Source organism: Malaya genurostris, chromosome 2, assembly GCF_030247185.1.
Source record: "Malaya genurostris strain Urasoe2022 chromosome 2, Malgen_1.1, whole genome shotgun sequence".
Classification (NCBI taxonomy): domain Eukaryota; kingdom Metazoa; phylum Arthropoda; class Insecta; order Diptera; family Culicidae; genus Malaya; species Malaya genurostris.
In genome coordinates, this window is record NC_080571.1 from 236,899,552 (window position 1) to 236,919,329 (window position 19,778).

General features: G+C 35.4%; 1 protein-coding gene across 1 annotated transcript in view; it reads left to right on the plus strand.

Annotated features, from left to right (window-relative positions):
* The window catches only part of LOC131428225 (cyclin-dependent kinase 5 activator 1), a 115,143-nt gene that overhangs the window by 87,370 nt on the left and 7,995 nt on the right, over positions 1-19,778 (plus strand). Inside the window, exon 2 of the mRNA XM_058591986.1 lies at positions 1,407-1,544. Coding sequence (XP_058447969.1) covers positions 1,407-1,544 — 138 coding nt within the window. The remainder of the gene's footprint in view (positions 1-1,406; positions 1,545-19,778) is intronic.

The following is a 19,778-nucleotide window of genomic DNA, read 5'->3' on the forward strand; positions in this document are numbered from 1 at the left end:
TTTTTTGTTCGTTCAACGAATAAGAAAGCAGAGCATTGTTATCATGCACGCTATATTTTTCGACCAGTGCTAAACTCATGGCGTCCAGAGCAGTTCAGTTCTTTGTTTGAAAGCTTGTCTGCAAGCGGATGGGATTTTTTTTATCTCGTGTCATATGAACAGAACTAGAGTGTACGAGTTGGATTAACTTAGAATAGTTAATTTATGCTAAATTCACAGTCAGAGAAACGAAATAAACTATGGAATCATTTTTCGAATCTAGTAATAAATTTTGGACGTGAGTGTCTACAGTTTCAATTTGTTTTGGTATTCCATTATGTTTGAAACTGTTGTCTTTCGGGTCCTGTAGATAATTGAAATTGGTATAAACATATTTATCTTTCTGAGGTTAGTGAATATTTCACGAATACAATTATAGTTTTGTAGTATGGAAAATTTGCTGATGATTTCTTCTGATTAACATTGCTGTAATAAGTAGACTCCATTTGCAAAATCTATATTTGCTTCGTTCAGCTCTTGAGTACCTCACTTTAGTGAAGAAGAAAAATATTACACATCCCATCTACAAAATCTTAATCCTTTCAATCGCAACTCTCTTGACTGTGTAAACTTTCGACTACCACCGTCTCGATCCAAAGGCGTTTAATCCGTAAGAAGATTATAGCATCGTAGAACCGTACTTTGGCCCACTTTTTGAGCGAACGTCGTCTCTAAAAGGTGGATTGCTAGAGGAACATGCTGTTCTGTGATAAGCTTCTGTGTATATAAAATCTTGAGGATATAAAGTTAGCGTTTCGTTAGGATCGCACAGCAGTGATTAATTTATTGACCAAAATTCCCAACGTTAGCAGCAAACAATCGGACCGAATTTTACAGCGGGAATTTTGATTATGACATTTTCAACATCACGTCTCGACGAAATAAAAATATCTTTCCTCTCCGCTTTGATGGTAGTCGAGTGAAACGATAAGGATGAGAGATTCGATAGTCAATAAAAACTGAAATCAAATTAAAATATACATTTGATGTAAGCTTTTGAATATGGTTTCAGTTCTAGTTTTATATTAGTCCGAAAATACCTGCTGGTTTTTACTTATATATGTATATATTACTACCATGTTCATATAAGAAAGTGTTTAGAAAGTTTAAACTCTTCATTTGATGTCACCAATCACAAGTCTATTTCTATTAAAGAAAGTTTTAATTTAAACTTTCTTAGAAGAGAATAAAATAGTAACTTGAGCACACAAGATTAAACTGGTAAGCTGTTAAATTAAATTTAAAACGCATACTGGCTTATCCGGAAAACACACGAAGATATTTATAACAAATCTCTTACAAATAAAAAAAACTGTGTGACAACAATTTTCAAATGAATAATCGATCCTTTTTCCGTCTTATCGCAGGCCTCCACCTCCGAGCTGCTGAAGTGCTTGGGCATGTTCCTGCACGACCGGTGCCGAAAACTACGAGATTTCCAAGCAGGTGACGCCGTGATGTGGCTGCGGGCAGTCGATCGGAGTTTACTGCTTCAAGGATGGCAGGTGAGTGAAATGGGTTCAATCTCCAAATACCCGAAGGCCCACGATTTGGTGCTGCTGCTGCTGCTGTAAGGGATTCAATGAAGGTATAGAAATAGTAACAATGTGTCCCTGGTTATTTGGTCTGGTCGTGACAAAGCCGTCATCAGCATATCGAAAATCGACAAGGGCACACCCTCGTGAAGGATTTTAATGTTAATTACTTTGCTTTCGAGAATGTAAGTTCTAGGCCACTGCTTTATTTATCAAACAAACAAGGAACTGAATATTAAAAAGGTGTGTCCACATGGTTTACATGGCTTTAAATTAACGAAACATATAATCAATTGTTTGCAAAACAAACACCATTTGCTACATGCTTTATGCAATTTAAACGAATCGAGCAGCTACAGAAAAGTGTAATAACTAATTACAAAAAAGTGTTTATATACACAGCTTCGCATGACACAAAAACTGTTAGTTTGGTGGTAAATTTTATTTAATAATCTTCTCAACAAACCACGTACCTCAAAATCAACTCATCTGCTTTTCGGCTACTTCGCTTTAATTTGAAACATTCCGAGTCAAACACTTGAACCAACTGATATTAAATTTAGGCGGTCCAACTATCAAGTATCAGATAATCAGTCACAATTAGCAGACACATCGGTTACCGAAAAAGTAAGAAGCATCAATGCATTTTCTACTTGTTATAAATCGTACTTTTTGTCACCAACAATCGTGGTCCTTCCGCTCGATCGCAGGAGCCTTCGAAATTTTTGTTTGTTCAAATTTGATTATTTATGAGCAATTCCAAAAATTAATTGCAGAAAAAGTGGGAAAATCCGAATCGTCATTTTTTCAATTTGATCGAAACTTGACACACGTTTTTAATATGGCAAACTTTTTGTTCTGCACGGATGGAGAGACCGATTTAACTAAAGACTGATTCATAAAAAGAAAAATTTTTTTAAAGAAACTGTGAGTTGTACAAAAATTACATATCTCCAAGAAGAAGTTGTAGGAAATTGATTGAGCATTTTCGAAAAAATATACGCTGTAAAAGAAAAGTTGAAAAATTTTTCAGGATTTAGAAAGCCAACCGAAAAACTGTAATAAAATAAAATCGTCTCTTTGATATCTTTTCAAATAATTTTTTAAACCCTAACTTGAAGCCCACATTTTGGTTCAAATTTGGTTAGTGTGATTTGGAAAATGACGATGTTACAGCTAAAATAATTTACCCACATTTGAAAAATTCAAGTTTTGATTTAAAAAATAGTCATTTGTACACGAGAACATTATTAGACAGACTAATAAATTTGTTCATAACGATCTTTCTCCCAGAAGCAACCATTCTCGAGACATTTAGATGTTTAGAAAGTCAAGGAACTCGGGTTTTTGTTGATTTGCGCCGTTTAAACAAGTCAAAAGTCGCTTTAAAAGAAAACTCTTTTAGGCGCTAAAATTAATTTAGGTTTAAACTCAATTTAGGCGCTAAAACCAGTCGAGTGATCTGCAGTCGCCTACAAAGAAGCCTAAAAATGTTCAATGATTATCTGTCAAAATGGAGATTTACACCAAATGCAGCAAAAACGCAATTAATTATCTTTCCTCATAAGCCAAGAGCTTCTTTTCTTAAACCAAACAATAATCACTTTCTTAAATTGAATGGCTTGGAATTGACATGGTCTGATCAAGCAAAATAATTAGGTTTAACGTATGTCAAAAAACTCACTTTCAAGGATCACATTGAAGGAATCCAGGAAAAATGTAATAAATATATTAAATGTTTACATCCTCTTATAAACAGTAATTCTAAACTCTGCCTGAAGAACAAATTATTAATTTATAAACAAATTTTCCGACCAGCCATGCTTTATGCAGTACCAATTTGGGGAAGTTGTTGTTCCACCAAGAAACGCTTCAAAGAATAAAATTCTGAAAATGATTTTGAAGCGCCCTTCCTGGTTTAGTACAAATGAGTTACACAGACTCACAAATATAGAATCATTAGATGTAATGTCACATAATATTGTAAGCAAATTCCGACAAAAATCGATGCAATCTTCAATTGAATCGATTCGCTCTCTGTATTAGTTAGTAAGTTAGTATATAAGTTCCTTTTCCTTTACATAATACAATTAGGTTTACAATTTTCCCTAAAAGAAAAAACCTGAACAACCTTTGAATCTTAAAAATTTAATTTTACTTATATTTCAATAAATATTTATTAAAACTAGTCATGCACACTTTAGCTCTATCCGGTAACCATGAAGTACCAAAATTCCCACAGGGTACAACATTTCGATGCAGTAATTGACTTTCTGTTTCAAGAGACTTCGCAACCAATTCTAAGCATACGCAGAACCATTGCTTGGCTATGAGCTACGATCTTCCTACTACAAATAATACATACCATTGTTTTAATACCCGAAAGTATGGCATATAAAATTGTATATTTCATTTAGAATATCCGTTTTCATATGTCTAGAATTACGTTTATTTCGAGATCGGGAATAGGAGAAAGATCGTTATGAGACAATTTGTGTTGCTTTGTTCATATTAAAAGGCCATGCAATCGCTGTAAAACCGACTTTTAATCCGAGACTCGGAGAGGCGAATTTCATATACCATTCGACTCAGCTCGACGAACTGAGCAAAAAAATGGAAAAAATGTGCACTCACTTTTTTCAGAGATGGCTTAACCGACTTTCCTAAACTTAAATTCAAATGAAAGGTCTTTGGTTCCCATAGTGTGCTATTGAATTTCATTTGGATCCACTTCCGGCTAAGTGAGATAAATAGAGAAAAATGCGCACTGAATTTTGTTGGAAACTGCTTAACCAATTTTCACAAACCAAGATTCAAATGAAAGATCTTATAATTTCCCGAAAATTTCAAGAACTTTTTATCCAGATCTGACTTTCGGTTCCTCAGCCAAAACGTGATAAGTGGAAAATTATCAATTTCATGAGTTTTTTTACAAACGATGGTCAAAAACAGGTACAAATCCCATAAAACTGTTCGATAATTTCTTTTAGTTTACAGAACTTGTTAGTTTGTGGGCATATAAGCTTAATTTTACACTACTGGTCCCCACTTTTCCTGCATTACATGGCTAGGAGCTACGATCTTACTACTACAAATAATACATCCCAATTTTTTAAATAACTAACAAAATGATAAATAAAATTGTATATTTCATTTAGAATAACCGTTTTCATATGTTTAAAATTACGTTTGACTTGTTTAAACGGCGCAAATCAACGAAAAAACGAGTTCTTTGAGTTTCATGTTTAAATATCTCCAGATTGGTTGCATCTAGAAGAAAGATCGTTATGAGCAAATTTATTTCTTTTAGTCTGTCGAATTAAATGCTGGTTTCTAAATGACTATGTTTTATTATTAACTTGAAGTTTTGCAAATGTTGATAAACTTCATCATTTCCCCATTTGAATTTTGACGACTTGCTAATCATTTCTGAAATTGCTCTTATTGCAAATTTATAAATAAACTAGTTCTCCTAACCTGTTCTTTAGTTCTTTGGAAATTTTAAATGCATATACGAAAACAATATACGAGAGCAAACAGCAAATTGTTCGGAACCAATTGTTTAATAGTGAGTACATTGATTTGTTTTTCGCGGGTAGGATAATAATAATCTATCACATTGGAGCACTTTTACAAAGGTCTCCTGTTCAGTGTTTACACATTCGTCAAGTTCTTTTGACCCGTTTGCGAACGGATTGCCAATCTCTATACTAAGCACTAGTTGAACGGATGTGTTTTGAGCCAATAAATAATCAAGCGTCTCCGCTGGAATAATTCTGCTACGCAAACGCTTGGTTTTCGGATTAGTTTTCCTAGCGTAAATACGTCGCACTTTACTATGGGGTACCTTTTCAAAATTCGCTTTGTGGCAGAATGGGTAGAACTGAATATGTCGAATTGTACTAAAAGCAATAACATTATTCTTTCTCCATGTCATCAAAAATATGATCAGAAATTAATGATTAAATTTTTACTGTGTGAGATAACCAAAAATAATTCAAAAATTTTATTTTTTCAACTGTACGAGTATAAAGGGTAAACATTGTCGAAAAATTGATCATTTCACGCGTGTGTTTTAAATCGGCCTATAAGCCATCCATCAACATTCACTTTGAAGCAGGGCCGGTGAAAGAGGTGGGTACGGTGGGTAGTACTACCCAGCCGAAAATTTTGAGCTTGCTTGAGCTTGAGCTTGAGCTTGAGCGACCACCCCTGGTTGCTACTCCGTTACTGATCGGGATTAGCTGGAATTGTACAGGGAATTTCTAGACGATCCAACCTGGGACTGGTAAATCATCCTTCAATGTACATCTTCTGGTAATCGCAGAATTCATTGATCAGTACCGGCGCCGTCCAGGCCCGAACGTAGATCGTCTAAGGAATGGGAAGGGATGTTAGTCCAACACTTGTTGTTACTAGAGGCCGTATATACTACTGCGCACTCCACAAGTGTCAAGGGAGAAGGATATTTGTTAGTAAAGATTTCAATATTGGTATTATTCGCGCGCGACTCAGTATGTTCCGGTTTCAATATGCTCGGATGCACCACTAAACTCACTGACTTCCTTAATGAACGTTTCAACAATATCCTATATTATAGTCCCGGGAAGTCTTGATTCACAGCTCTTATTCGAGAAAACTGAAGAAAAATTTGCAATACTATCGCGTAAAGAATAAAAACTTTCCGTTTTTTAAATGAAATTAGTAAATACAAAAAAAAACGAGTGAATAGGATTTAGACAAAATAGTTGATTCATTGGATTGACATACTCTAAACAGTTGTTATAAAATCATTTTAAATGACCAAATAAAGGTCAACAGATGGTGTCTCTTGATTCTTTATTATTTTCGATTTATTATTTTAATTATTTATTAAAATTATTAATTGGTTATATTGGTTGATCTGATCAGCCGGCTACCGAGAAAAATATTAATTTATTATTTGAAATATTAATATCAAGTGTTTTTTACTATATATTCAATATACCGATATATGTTATCTCTGTTATTAACTTTGTAATATCAACAGATTTGCGCAATAGTTGATTTTTAACATTAAATTTATAATCCTAAAAGAACATCAATAACATGGAAGAAGAAAACATTCCAAACAAAACTTTTCTCCGAAGCTAGACGGAAATTGATAAGTTGAATGAAGAGATAATTTAGTAAAATAGAGTAATCAGAAGTGAAACATTGAAAATATCTGATAACTGGAAGCAGAAACCTAGTGGATCTATTCTTCCGCCGGATTCCACACGGCATCTAGGCTGGTACTGCCCGGAGAGAGCTAATAGGTACTATCAATCTTCTAGTGGACCCCAGCCCCTTGGAAAAAAGTGTCAAAACTTGTCGCCAAGAAGTCTGTACGGAATTTAATGAGTAACGATCGCAAGAAGGGGCGCCAGCTAGTCTACAATGGCTAAGTAGCAAATGTTGAGAATAATATTCTGTGCGTCCATACTTTTTGGGACAGTCTTTATTGTGCTGTAGACAAAATTGCCTATTATTTTATATTCGTTACCCAAGATCTAAAAAACGAAAATAATTGAATGCAGATGGGATTGCGTCATCCAGCTGCAGGTCGATTGCATTGGAGAAAAAAAAGACGAAAAGTGAACAACTATGGGGGACGTTATACAAAATCCGCCCTTCTAATGGCTCTAAATGCTATCTGGAGAACTATCGAGATTCTTCTTTGCAAATCGGAGGTAAAAATCATCAGTTTAGTGCAAATCTAGAATTCACAGTGCGAAATTCTCACCAACCGAACGCAAATAAAGCTAGCACTTCCCAAGTAACAATTCGAATGCCTTATGGTTTTGATTATAATTTATAGGAGTTTTGTAATTGATTTTTCAATCACTACCTGTTTTATGCCAACTATAATAAGTGTCTCTTTTAACCAGTAATATCATAGTTTTCAAAGCTTCTATAAAACCCTTTACCTGCACTAAAAATAAAATTAAAATTAAACAATTTGCACTAGAATAAAACCATGCAAACACTCTTAATATTGCTTTCAAACATTTTCTTTAAAACATTATTGCCAGTTAAATTCTTTCATAAATCTAGTTTTGTGTGTGTGCGTGTTCATTCTATGACAATTTCACTCAGAGTAAATTTGAGGGTTCTAAAGTACATTTATGATACATTAGTTGTAGGCTATTTGATTTATTGCTTCTTAGGTTAAGTGTAATTTGCATTAAAAGGAATTTCATGGCCGCCATTATGATGTTCTATATCGTAGCATTTATTGACATCAAATAAACTTCGAAATGCAAAAACGAGGAAATATGTTGGACTTTCATGATTCATTTTCAGATCGTATGCACAAGTTTTATCGCCACAGAATAGTTTTATACAAAAATGACGATGAATCACAAAAAATAATTTTCATAAATCTTGGAGACTTTCGCAAAAACCGCATTTATTTCAAGACGATTAGTTATAATTCTTATTTTTATCCTTACATTCACGATAAAAATAAAAGCGCATAAAGTTTTTACGTTCGGAAAAGGTCTCAAACCCGTAAATAAAATATAATATATTCTTACTGATTGCATTCAAAGTAGACATGACACACATAGTCAAGAAAAATATCATCAAAACGACAGTTTATTCATAGCGGAATTCATTCCATCCAAAGAAATTTAAAGTTGATCGTAAAGCTGGTTTCAAAATTTTCTTGAATTTGGAGTTTTTAAGCAGGTTTATGCTGATTCTTCATTTTGATTTATAAACCTTATGAAGAATAGTCCACTTTGCAGGAACATGCTCTTATAGAGGTCTTCAGTAGGTTTTCGTGGAGTTTAAAGTTTTATTGCAAGATTTATTATATAGCATTGAAGACAGCTACAAGTATTTAATAATATTAAAATTGTTACTTGGGTTGGCTGCTTTGCGTTCGAGTAAAATGTTCAAAAAGTGTTTAATATCGTAGAGAATACTACAATTTGACCCTTCTGAAGGCCGCAAATGAATCCCGTAAAAAGCAAAGTCTTGGCATTACATTCCTGTGGTGGAATTTGGCCTTTCTGTTTCAACAGACTTCGCAGCCGATTCTTAGTGTACAGAATCATTGCATGGCTAGTACTATGGATCCTACTAACACTAAGAATCCTTCCAGGTCGGGGCTCGAACAGACGACAGCTGGCTTGTAAGACCAGCGTCATATGCATTGAACCGCCAACCCGGGACATATGAATCCCGTACAGCATTTTGATAGTTTTTTTACTCGAATATGGAGATACATGAAACATTGAAATATATGAGCGATTGTACGACTTGTGTTACGATTATATTTATGTAATGATTTCTTCTAGGTCGTAGCTCAAACTTACAAATGACTTGGAATGATGCCCTACTTCCTAGAATACGAACGTAATCATACGTGACCAAATAGTCTTAGTACTGCCCAGCCGAAAATTTTAAAGGAGAGTAATTACCCACCAGAAATTCGGTTGGAAAACAAAAGTAATATTATTAACATTGATGAAAATAATTTTTTTCTACTCTATTTCTATACTGAATTGAATCGTTCAAAAATTATTATGTCGAATTTAAAAAACATTGGCTTTAGAATTGGAGAATACCTCGAAATAATAGGACGTTTTCTTCGGTGTACAAAAATACCCACCTGGGCTTAACATGTTCCACCTGCCCTGCTTTGAAGAGTAATTTCGAATGACTCGGCACTCGCTGAGAGTGAGTCATAATAGTAAACGACAGAGAAAAGTTTTCTCTTTCGTCTGGTGTTAAATTTAATACTCTGTCTTTCATAGCTCGCTAGAAGTTTCTTTCGAAAGTGGAAGTTGCCAGGTGGCTTATTGGCCGTTCTTAAAAAACGCGTGATTTCTTCTTGTGCGTTAAACAGAATTGGGCGTCATGATGAGGACCTTCCACCAAGAGGCTCAGGTCGCGCTCTCATTCAATATTCGGACGTCGCGACGAGCAATTGTTTTCAACCATAACCAGTAAAAACAGACCTTCTGCGTTGAGTGAAGCCTCATTTGCATTGGATTCTGGAACTGAAATTATGAAAATAAACTTTGGAACAATTTCAGAACTTCTGAAAATTCAGGAACTGAAACTGAATTAAAGAACTAAATTCGGAACCTGAGACGATTGGCTCCGAAATCAGATGCAAAATTAATAATCGGAACTCAAGTTCAGAATTTAGTTCTAGAATTAAATTCAAACCTGAAAATTCTGAAAATATTCTAGTATTACATTCATGAACTGAATTCTTGATCTGGATTCCGAATCTGAATTTGCATCTGAATTCAGAATCAGTCCAAGGATCCGAATTTAGTAATTCAATTTAATTCCAGCTCCCGAATTTCCAGAACTCTGGTTTGAAAGTAGATAACTAAATGGTATCAAAAAGTACTCAACAGTTGTGAACATTGGATAAATTTCACAAATCGGGTCTCTTCAGTGCCATCAAAACATTCCCAAACAACTACTTTTGGTTTTTTCTGCGTTTCCCATTACCTTTTCGAGCATCTCGGTTAGCGTCGATTCCAGCACGAATGTTTGCTTGAGCTCGTCAAAAGTATGAGGCTGGTTTGTCGTCAATAAGTCATACTTTAGTTTAGATGGATACGAAGCAGTAAAAGTTGCAAAATTCACACACCTACCTTTTTTTCTTACCAAACGACGTTAACCGATTTCCATCGCCATTATTTTCCGCATCACGCACAGTCACGTGATCGTGAATGAAAAATTCTCAGAAAAGATGAAAACTGACATAAATTACATTTTATAAGTGCAGTAGAAAGCTCGTTTTATTTTTGATTGTATAGAAGCATTATTTCTGACGCTAAACCGTCACTAAGGACCAGTTGCTGAATAAAAAATCGAACCATGAATAAAATATCACGGTAATTTTTTTTATTTATTGCTTTCAGTCGGTTAACCTTCCAACAAGTACGCGCAAAGGAAAATCATTCGATTATTTTCGGCTCATTTGTTTACCGTGTTGTTTGCGTTTCCGATTGAATCGCCGGTAGGGGCCATCAAACATTTAATGAATGACATGAGAGGACGACACGGTTAGTCTACCAAGTATATACAATCAAATGTTACAGTCTGTAAGGTGGTGTCTAATTGGAGTTCAGTTTGAAGCAAAATTGACGTCATCAGCTGGTAACATGTATACGACACAGCCTAGTTCGTCATTTATATACTCGACCATTTATTACCACTTGAGGGCTCTAGAGCTTTACTATTTTTTGTTAATATGGAATAAATGGGTTGGAAAAACTTATACCGCTTCTAGTTGTCAACCATGCCAAAATACCCAGCACCAATAAGAATTAATTGGCTCTGTTCCACAAGTAAAAGACGCGCTAGTATTTTAGTTACAATGAATAAAATTATTTATTAATTTTCTTCTGACAAACTTATTTGAATTTTCTTCTGACAAACTTATCGCTCAATTTTTACAGGTGCAGAGTAGGGTTAGTTGTAACACAGATAACAGATATACAGAATTAAACAAAAATTTTTTACGTTGAAAATAAAGAGCTCACTACTGCCTCCAACTCGACTATTCGCCACAATCTTTCAAAACGTTCCATTACGTTCTAGAACGACAACAAAATTCTCCTACCTATTATATAAATATTCCAAATAAAAAAAATTGAAAACTTCTCAAACGATTTCCGTAAGTGGAAAGACAACTATATTATCTTGTATAATTTTGAATAAAAAAAAATATGTTTGTCATTTTAACCAACAGCAAAACAAAAATTTATCATTAGTGAATGTAGCACCCAAAAAAGTGTCGATTGCGGTGACATCGGAAAGTGTTACGTTGAAAATAAAGAGCTCACTACTGCCTCCAACTCGACTATTCGCCACAATCTTTCAAAACGTTCCATTACGTTCTAGAACGACAACAAAATTCTCCTACCTATTATATAAATATTCCAAATAAAAAAAATTGAAAACTTCTCAAACGATTTCCGTAAGTGGAAAGACAACTATATTATCTTGTATAATTTTGAATAAAAAAAAAATAAGTTTGTCACTTTAACCAACAGCAAAACAAAAATTTATAATTAGTGAATGTAGCACCCAAAAAAGTGTCGATTGCGGTGACATCGGAAAGTGTTCGTCACGCTGAATGAACCAATTTTACGCACAGTTCATATGCGAGCCTTTGGTTGTAAATATCTGTGGTTGTAAATATCTGCTCTATCACTTTATCGTGTGTTTGTTTTATTTTTCTAGACATCATTATTGTTTTCCATCTTCGGGAAAATTATTGTTTTTTTATGATTTGTTTCTATTCATTCACTTTCCAACACACCTCTTTGCTTTTTATTGGTTGTAACTTCCGTCGAATGTTATAATTTTGGTCAATTTACATGAGTTCACAGAAAGACTGTTTCGAAGTGGGACTCATTTCGATAAATAACTGATCTCTTTGAAGCTTTGAGTCACACTACACACTTAATTTCGTTCGGTAATTCTTCCACATTTTGACGAGTTTTGAAGTTTGTTGACAGCATTACCTAAAGGTACCGCTGTGATGAAACGTTATTTTTACCGAAAAGATCTCCTACCGAGATTCGAACAGCTGAGGTCGGTGATCCAATTTAAGTGTGTATGTTATCAATTCAACCTTAGCTAAACTTGACTGTCAATTGTTGAACATTGAATTGCAATTAGTGGCAATACAAACAAGAAGAAAAAAATCTTACCTTACCGGAAACTGTTAGGTTATACATGGTTGCACAAAGGAACCTGACACGATTTGTTCTCCGGTTACACTGAAACCTAACAAGGGAGTGAGAAACCGAACACGGCATCGGAAAGTAAAATAATGAAGGTTTATTTTCGTCTAGTAGTTTACCGTCATGGAGCACTGGAGTACCGCTCGCGATGTTTTTATTTATAACTCGTTTTTGACAAATCAGTCATACTTTACTATTATTCGTGAGTTTAAAAAACATTACAAATTAAAGGCTTTGCCGGTCCCTTTTCGTAATACTGTGAAGCTGGGGGTAAAATTTTTTGTAATAAAAGGTCCTGGACCAAAATAAAATCTCCGGGTCACATCCGGATGTCGTATTCCCGGTCCAGAATATTAGAAACTATGCAAATTTTTAAACATGTGCTTTTATATAATTTTTATTTTTCAGCGATCCAATATTTTTCGTCACGTTAGTCACAAGCTTAGTTCACAGAATGCCGTTCTAGCCTCCTTTACTTTTTTTTCCATATCCGTTTCCAGTACACACTCACAATAAAATGTAATAGAAACAGTTGTTTCAGTCCCACGGCAGATTCTTAGCTGAAATTTTCCGGTTATAGTTATTCGGCTATTGCACATTTTTGTTCATTCATTTATATTATTATTCATACTGTCACTGTTTTCTATTAACTCATTTGAACAAAATTTACATCAAACGATCGACTTGAATGTTTTTTCCAAACCATAGTAAACTTCATCTGTAGTGAGCTATTTTAAGAGTGTAACGTCATGAGCAATATCGTTGAATAATCTCGAATATCATCTAGCATCTCTTTCTATGTTTCTATGACAGTTTGTTTGAACTGTCAGTGTAGCTGTCAGTATATTATGATAACAAACATAAACATTTGTCAATGACACAAAGTTCACACGGACTTTGATTTCTTCAATAAATCAAATACATAAGGTCACTTCCGGTGAAGCTCTCAAAGTGTTAGCATATCGTTTCGCACTAGTGCGATAAAATTTTGTGTATTTCTGTTCGCGGAAGAAAAATTTTTTCTCGTCCTAGAGTGGATCCGTGTGGCGACGCCGCGAAACATCATCGGGAGTCAATGTAAAAGAATTTACAATCGAAAAATATAAAATAATCGAAAATAATAATACAACCAAACATAACCTACAAGAAAATAAATGAACAACACGTGCAAAAAACACAATCGAATTAAAACACAAAATTAAATTATAAACAAACAATACAAAGGCAAGATGGGCCATTACTGGCCTTAGCCTGTCACGTTAGTGACACAGCAAATAAAAAAAAAAAAAAAAATACATAAGGTAAGTTTTAACATAAAATAGTTCATTTGGCTTCATCATTACATCGTTTGTCTGTATCACTACACCGGACTGTCCGGACACCAGAGAATATTGAACGAGTTCAATCCGCTCTTGTGAAGAGTTCTGCGCGTTCGGGCAAGAAACATTCGGCTGCACTTGAAATTTTCCGTCGTTCTTTCCATCGAATGGTCAAGGAAGATTTGTCGTATCGTCTATATAAGATCGTCATCATCCAGTAGTTGAAACCGGCGGATTATGGAGCTCGTTTATTGTTCGTAAACAAGATGCTCTAAATACTGGGCAATAGTGTGATTTCTCAAAGCAACATAATTATGAGTGACGAAGCCCACTTCCACCTGGACGGTGCGGTAACCGGAAAAATTGTCATTATTATGCCGAGACGAATCCGTTGCAGGTTGTGGAAAAAACCCTGCATTAATTTAATAAGTTTTTAAACTCACCAATAGTTGTGACGTATGACTGATTCTTCAAAAATGAGTCATGAATAAAAATGCGATGAGTGACACTCCAAGGCTCCATGATAGAAAACTACTTGACGAAAATAATTCATTATATTTATTCTTGCGTTTCGTTGTTATTTGGTTTGTGGAAGAAGTACTGTCATAATCATTAGGAGCTCTTATCGCGCTAACGCCCATTGATTCGTCGTTGCTGATGTCATTGGAAAGGATTTTTCTTCATCGTCTTTATTATTTCTGCGACTGTGTGTGTCGTTGTTAGCAATTACAGACGATCCTTGTAGTCCATAGGTTGAAGTTGATGACTTATGCAATGATAGTTTTTCTTTGTTCTCTGTTAGATTCGGTATAATAGTTTCCATTTTATGAAAACGTCTACTTGTTCAGTTTCTCGCACGGTCTATCAGCGTTAACGGGTTTCATTGTTCTCTGTCCGATGATCCCATAAGATTCTCTCCGTAGTACATGGCTGTTCGAATATAATCTTCGGTAGCGGCTGAAAAAAACCATGCACACGAACCTCTGTTAGTCCAAAGTCCACGTGCACTAATATATTATATTTGATGTTTTCATGCTCGGTATAGCGTATATTACTTTTTTCGATTGTGAAATTGTCGTTCTCAGTGTAGATTCGAATGTGTATAGCACTGTTACTTTTTTCAAATGAAATTCACTCACATCATTGACTATAAGTAAGTTTTGTATGTATTTTTTTCCAACAGTTGAGAATTTATTGTAAAATACGGTTTCGTGGGTTTGATACAATTGCTAATTGATGGTTTGATCGCTCGGAGGCATATGTAGGTGATATGGTGAATATATGTAGACCATTCACGTGAATATTTTGTGCTGGTGTCGATTACACCGAACTTAGTGTATTATTTCTATTTCCTTTCAAACGACTTAAAAAAAAATATCTGTCAACTGATATGATGTAAATACGAATTCTTTTGAAGCCACGCAATCATCATTCCGGAAATTTTACTTCACTGCTCGGAACAATTCATAACCGTTTTAATGGACACCCATTATTCGAGCTTCTCGCAAATGAGGTTTATTTGACTCTAAACTTGTCATGGTTTCCCTTGACGTTATATGCGACAATGATAAAAATTCATAATTTTATAATGGAATATTGTCGACAGACGTCCAAGCTTTCAATATGTATACATGAAATCGGACATTCCTGCCCATTTCAACTGGTCTTTTGTAGAGCTCTTAGTTTATGTTTTAGTTAAACGATAATAAATTTCTTTTTCGGGGAACCTATTTCGCCTCCACTTCAACTTATCCAAAAATACTGTTTAAAAGTGATTGTCTATCACCACAAAAACGAATATAAACTTTCAATTATAGTTTGGTTTTCATAATTTAAATACGACTTTTATCAAATTTTCAAACTCTGTTGATCTCTGCGTGATATAAAAAAACATGATATTATTAGACAAAATCAGTTTCAAATAATCTATATCGATTAAACCGCGGCCATGATAATTACTTACCCTACCTGTAAGCCTAAGCTTACAAAGTCTCGATAATGAACGAATAATGAAAAAGCCGGCCTTACTTCATACAAAAATTGGTATTTTGTCCAGTTCGATCCGACCATCAATTTGTTGCAAGTGTAACTACTACAATTGTTAGCTTTATTTTAAGCAAATTAATAGAAAATCAAGGAATTAAAAATGCCAACCTCACTGTAGCTGATTTCCTCGTTGCACTATCCGTAAAAATTATAGTGGAATATGAAACCAAATCATCTATGCAAGTAGAACACAGAATCATATGTAAAATGTATGGATTTTAAACATGTACTGAATGTGGTTTTTTACTTCAACCAACATGCACAATTTACACGCTACAGTGCCTCGGAGACCCATAGTGTTATGTAGCATTTGAATCAGCTCGACGACATTCCGAAGATTTATTCTATACGCTCAATTTTCTCGAAGATGGATTAACCGATTTCCGCAAGTTTAGGGCTCGTTTGAAAGTTACTATCGGACCATTGATCAAGTTCGTAATTCAAATGGCTGTCACTTTCTTTTCCGAATACTTTTGGTTCCGAGAATGTTGTCGAATATACGTAAGCGTTGAGTCACGCTTTTCTGAACAAATCGAAACAATGTGAATGAATTCGTATTGAAAATCAGCTCAAATTCGTGTCAGAAATTATCTTTACGAATTGAAATATGTTTTAATCAGACTGGTTGGATGGCAAGATCATACCACTAGGTGGAATAAATAGATGTACCACAGTACTACAGAACCTTCCACACGATCCAAATTTCAACCATGGTTATCTTTTTATATTCAGTTCAGCGGGACAGATATTTATGGGATGTCGTCCAAGTGCGAGAAATAGAAGCAAGCCTTATCAATGTTCTTTCTCTATTCTAGAAGTTTGAGAAAACCTAAGTTTTTAGTTATTAATGGTTAATACTTCTTCTTCTTCTTCTCCTTTGATGTGACAGCTGTCACATCTGTTTATGGCACAGCTATTTGCTATAACGCCAGTCAGTTTGGTTAATACTTAACACACTTAAATTGGATTACCGATCAGCTGTTCCAATCTCGGTAGCTGATATTCTTCAGTAAAAAAAACATTTCATCACAGCGGTACCTTAAGGTACTGCTGTCAACAAATGTTTATTTGTGCTGATATACCACCCTCTCAGCAAGCGGTTCTATTTTATTGGTCGTTGGGCGCTTGTTGAAAGACATACTGCACGAAATATTCGTTCAGTTTGCTGGATCGGTTTGTTGTTGTTTTGCCTTTCTCAAATCGAAAGGTTATGCAATCACCAGAGATGGCATTTCACCAGAGTAATACACGCTGGCGTCAGATTCTTGTCCACACCGAGGATGCAAAAAAACGAAGCATCGCACAAAGAGGAAAGCGCACTTCTTCTCAGTGTCGAATAGACAGCATTTGAGTGTGTGCTTGTGGTTAAGGCAGCTGGCGCGAGTGAAACACATTCTCTTCGCATGAATCGCTCTCACGCGCTAAATACACCCAAGTGACCACTGGCGCGTGATGGTGAGCGAACATATCTGTGAAGTTCAATTAATAGAAAGTAGATCTGGCCTTGCTATGAAAAATTTGCAATGAAAACTGAAAATTTAACGATAAATTGTTCTATTTTGCTGATTTTGCGTGCCCCACGCTTCTTCTACTCAAACCATACACCAGAGTGCTCACCGGCGTGTACACCTCTGTGAAAGTATCTGCATCCACCTCAGAGAATTTATTAGCTAATGCTCTAGCACTTTGGTGCGATTCAGTGGAAAAGGTAAAAGGAAATAAACAAACGCACTCATGATGCGTGCACACTTTATACAACAGTGGTGTATATATGTGAAAGAGAAGAGCTCTCGTTGAAGTTGTCAGTGCGAGGGGAGAAATTTTGCTTGCTGTTTTCTCGAATATGGCTGAACCTATTTTGACAAACTTAGATTCGAAAGGAAGGTCTCGTGGTCCCATACGTAATTCCTGAATTTCCATCCGGATCCGACTTCCGGTTCCGGAGTTATAGGGTAAAGTGTGTTCAATATTGTACACCGTCACTTAAACCGGCGAAACAAAACACGTAAAAAAAATTCTAAACTGGCCTCAAAACTACACAAATCGATAGTCATTATCAGTAGACAACTATATGAACCGATTCCGGTTATCCTGGTTCCCGGTATCCGGTTCCGGAAGTACCGGAAATAGTAGTCATATATACCAAAATGGATCTAACTCACTTTTCTCAGCGATGGTTTGACCGATTTTCTCAGACTTAGATTCAAATGAAAGGTCTTCCGGTCCCATACGGAATTCCTGAATTTCATCCGGATCCGACTCCCGGTTCCGGAGTTATAGGGTAAAGTGTGTTCAATATAGTACACTGTCACCTTAACCGGCGAAACAAAAAACGTAAAAAAATTTCTAAACTAGACTCTAAACCGTTATTCCCAATCGTAGGGTCAATTGAAAGATCCTATGGTCCTACCAAAAATTACTGCATATTTTCGGATGCAACAAACATTTAAATCGTAATTAAGAGTGCGTACTAGTAGAGTTTGTATGTCATGTTAGTTGGTGGCCGTACAAACCGACTTTGATTATACCGGTTCTCGGGTTCAGGTGCCGGAAGTGCATATAATAGTGAACCTACTTTGTTTTCTTAATGATGACCTACGCAATCAAAGCACTGTTTTATTCTGTATGTTATACACAAACAATCTCTTGGTTTCCTTCAAAAACCGAAGAGAAAAATTTTGAATAGAATACCACAATATTATATGTACATGAGAAAGGTATCATTACACCACTAGGTGGGTTAAAACAGGTTTTTTTCTCTTGCAAAAATAGTGAGAAAATTAGATGTTACCTTCATATAGAAAGAAAATTTGTTGTTCTTCTGCCTGAAGTAGAAGTATTGTACAGGTATGTAGTGTTGGTTCATAAAAAATAAGTGGAACAAAAATGGAAAGTGGAAATTCTCCAGTAAAACTACTCCAACCTCTGTCTGCCGGGTTTGTTGAACGAAAAAAATGACATTCGGTGCAACGGTCTGTTTCAAAATCGGCAAACGAAGGTTACGAATGATTGGACTTTCATTGGACCAACGATCCAACGTATTGGACCAACGAAAGACCACCGTTGAATGTTTTTTTTTTCTAAGAGGACAGTAAAATGAGAGTGTTTGGTAGTTCGGCTGTTCTAAACTCGTCAAAAGATGTAAAAATTACCGAATGAATTTTAGTGTGTACAGATCGAAAGTCGATGGGTTCTGTCATTATTCTATGTAAACCCTCTTAGAAATAAACGATCAACGGTGGTCCTTCGTTGGTCCAATACGTTGGATCATTGGTCCAATGAACGTCCAATCAATCGTTCAACGGGAGGCCAACACGAAACCTTCGTTTGCCGATTTTGAAACAGACCGTTACACCGAATGCCATTTTTTTCGTTCAACAAACCCGGTAGACAGAGGTCCATTGTTGAGCCATTTTTAATACGAGGAGTTGGAGCCCCGTTGGACTAGTTTTACTAGACAATTTCTGAAGCTTTTTCCACTTATTTTTTTAACTAACACTAAATACCTGTACAATACTTCTACTTCACGTAGAATAACAACAAATCTTTTTTCTTTATGAAGATAACACCTAATTTTCACACTATTTTTGCAAAAGAAAAAACAATAACAAACCGTTTCAGCAAACTGAACGAATATTTCGTGCAGTATGTTGTCCAACAAGCGCTCAACGACCAACTAAATAGATCCGTATTACTTCTGTTCGGTTTAGAATCGTTCTAATTGGTTTATGCAAGTGTGACGGTTTCGTTTACAAAGAAATGAATAATATAAATAATATAGAACGTGTAAGTAATGTTGACAGCTCTGATGATTAGTGTTCGAAATTTCAAGTGTTTCCGAAAGAGAGTCGATCGAATCATACAAGTCGAACGGAATAAAGAATGCAAAATTCGAACTCGAACGAAAGTGTAGATTCGTTCGTATCACAAACAGTGCGGTAAAATTTCATTTTCAATCGAATAATATAAGATGAAAATGAAATTTATGGCCCCTGACCGTCCGCATATCCCTACTAATTCATTTGACTTTTGCTGCCACTTTCAAGTAAAGCTCCCAAAATTCATCGTCAGTTGAATAATCGTACCTAGTCATT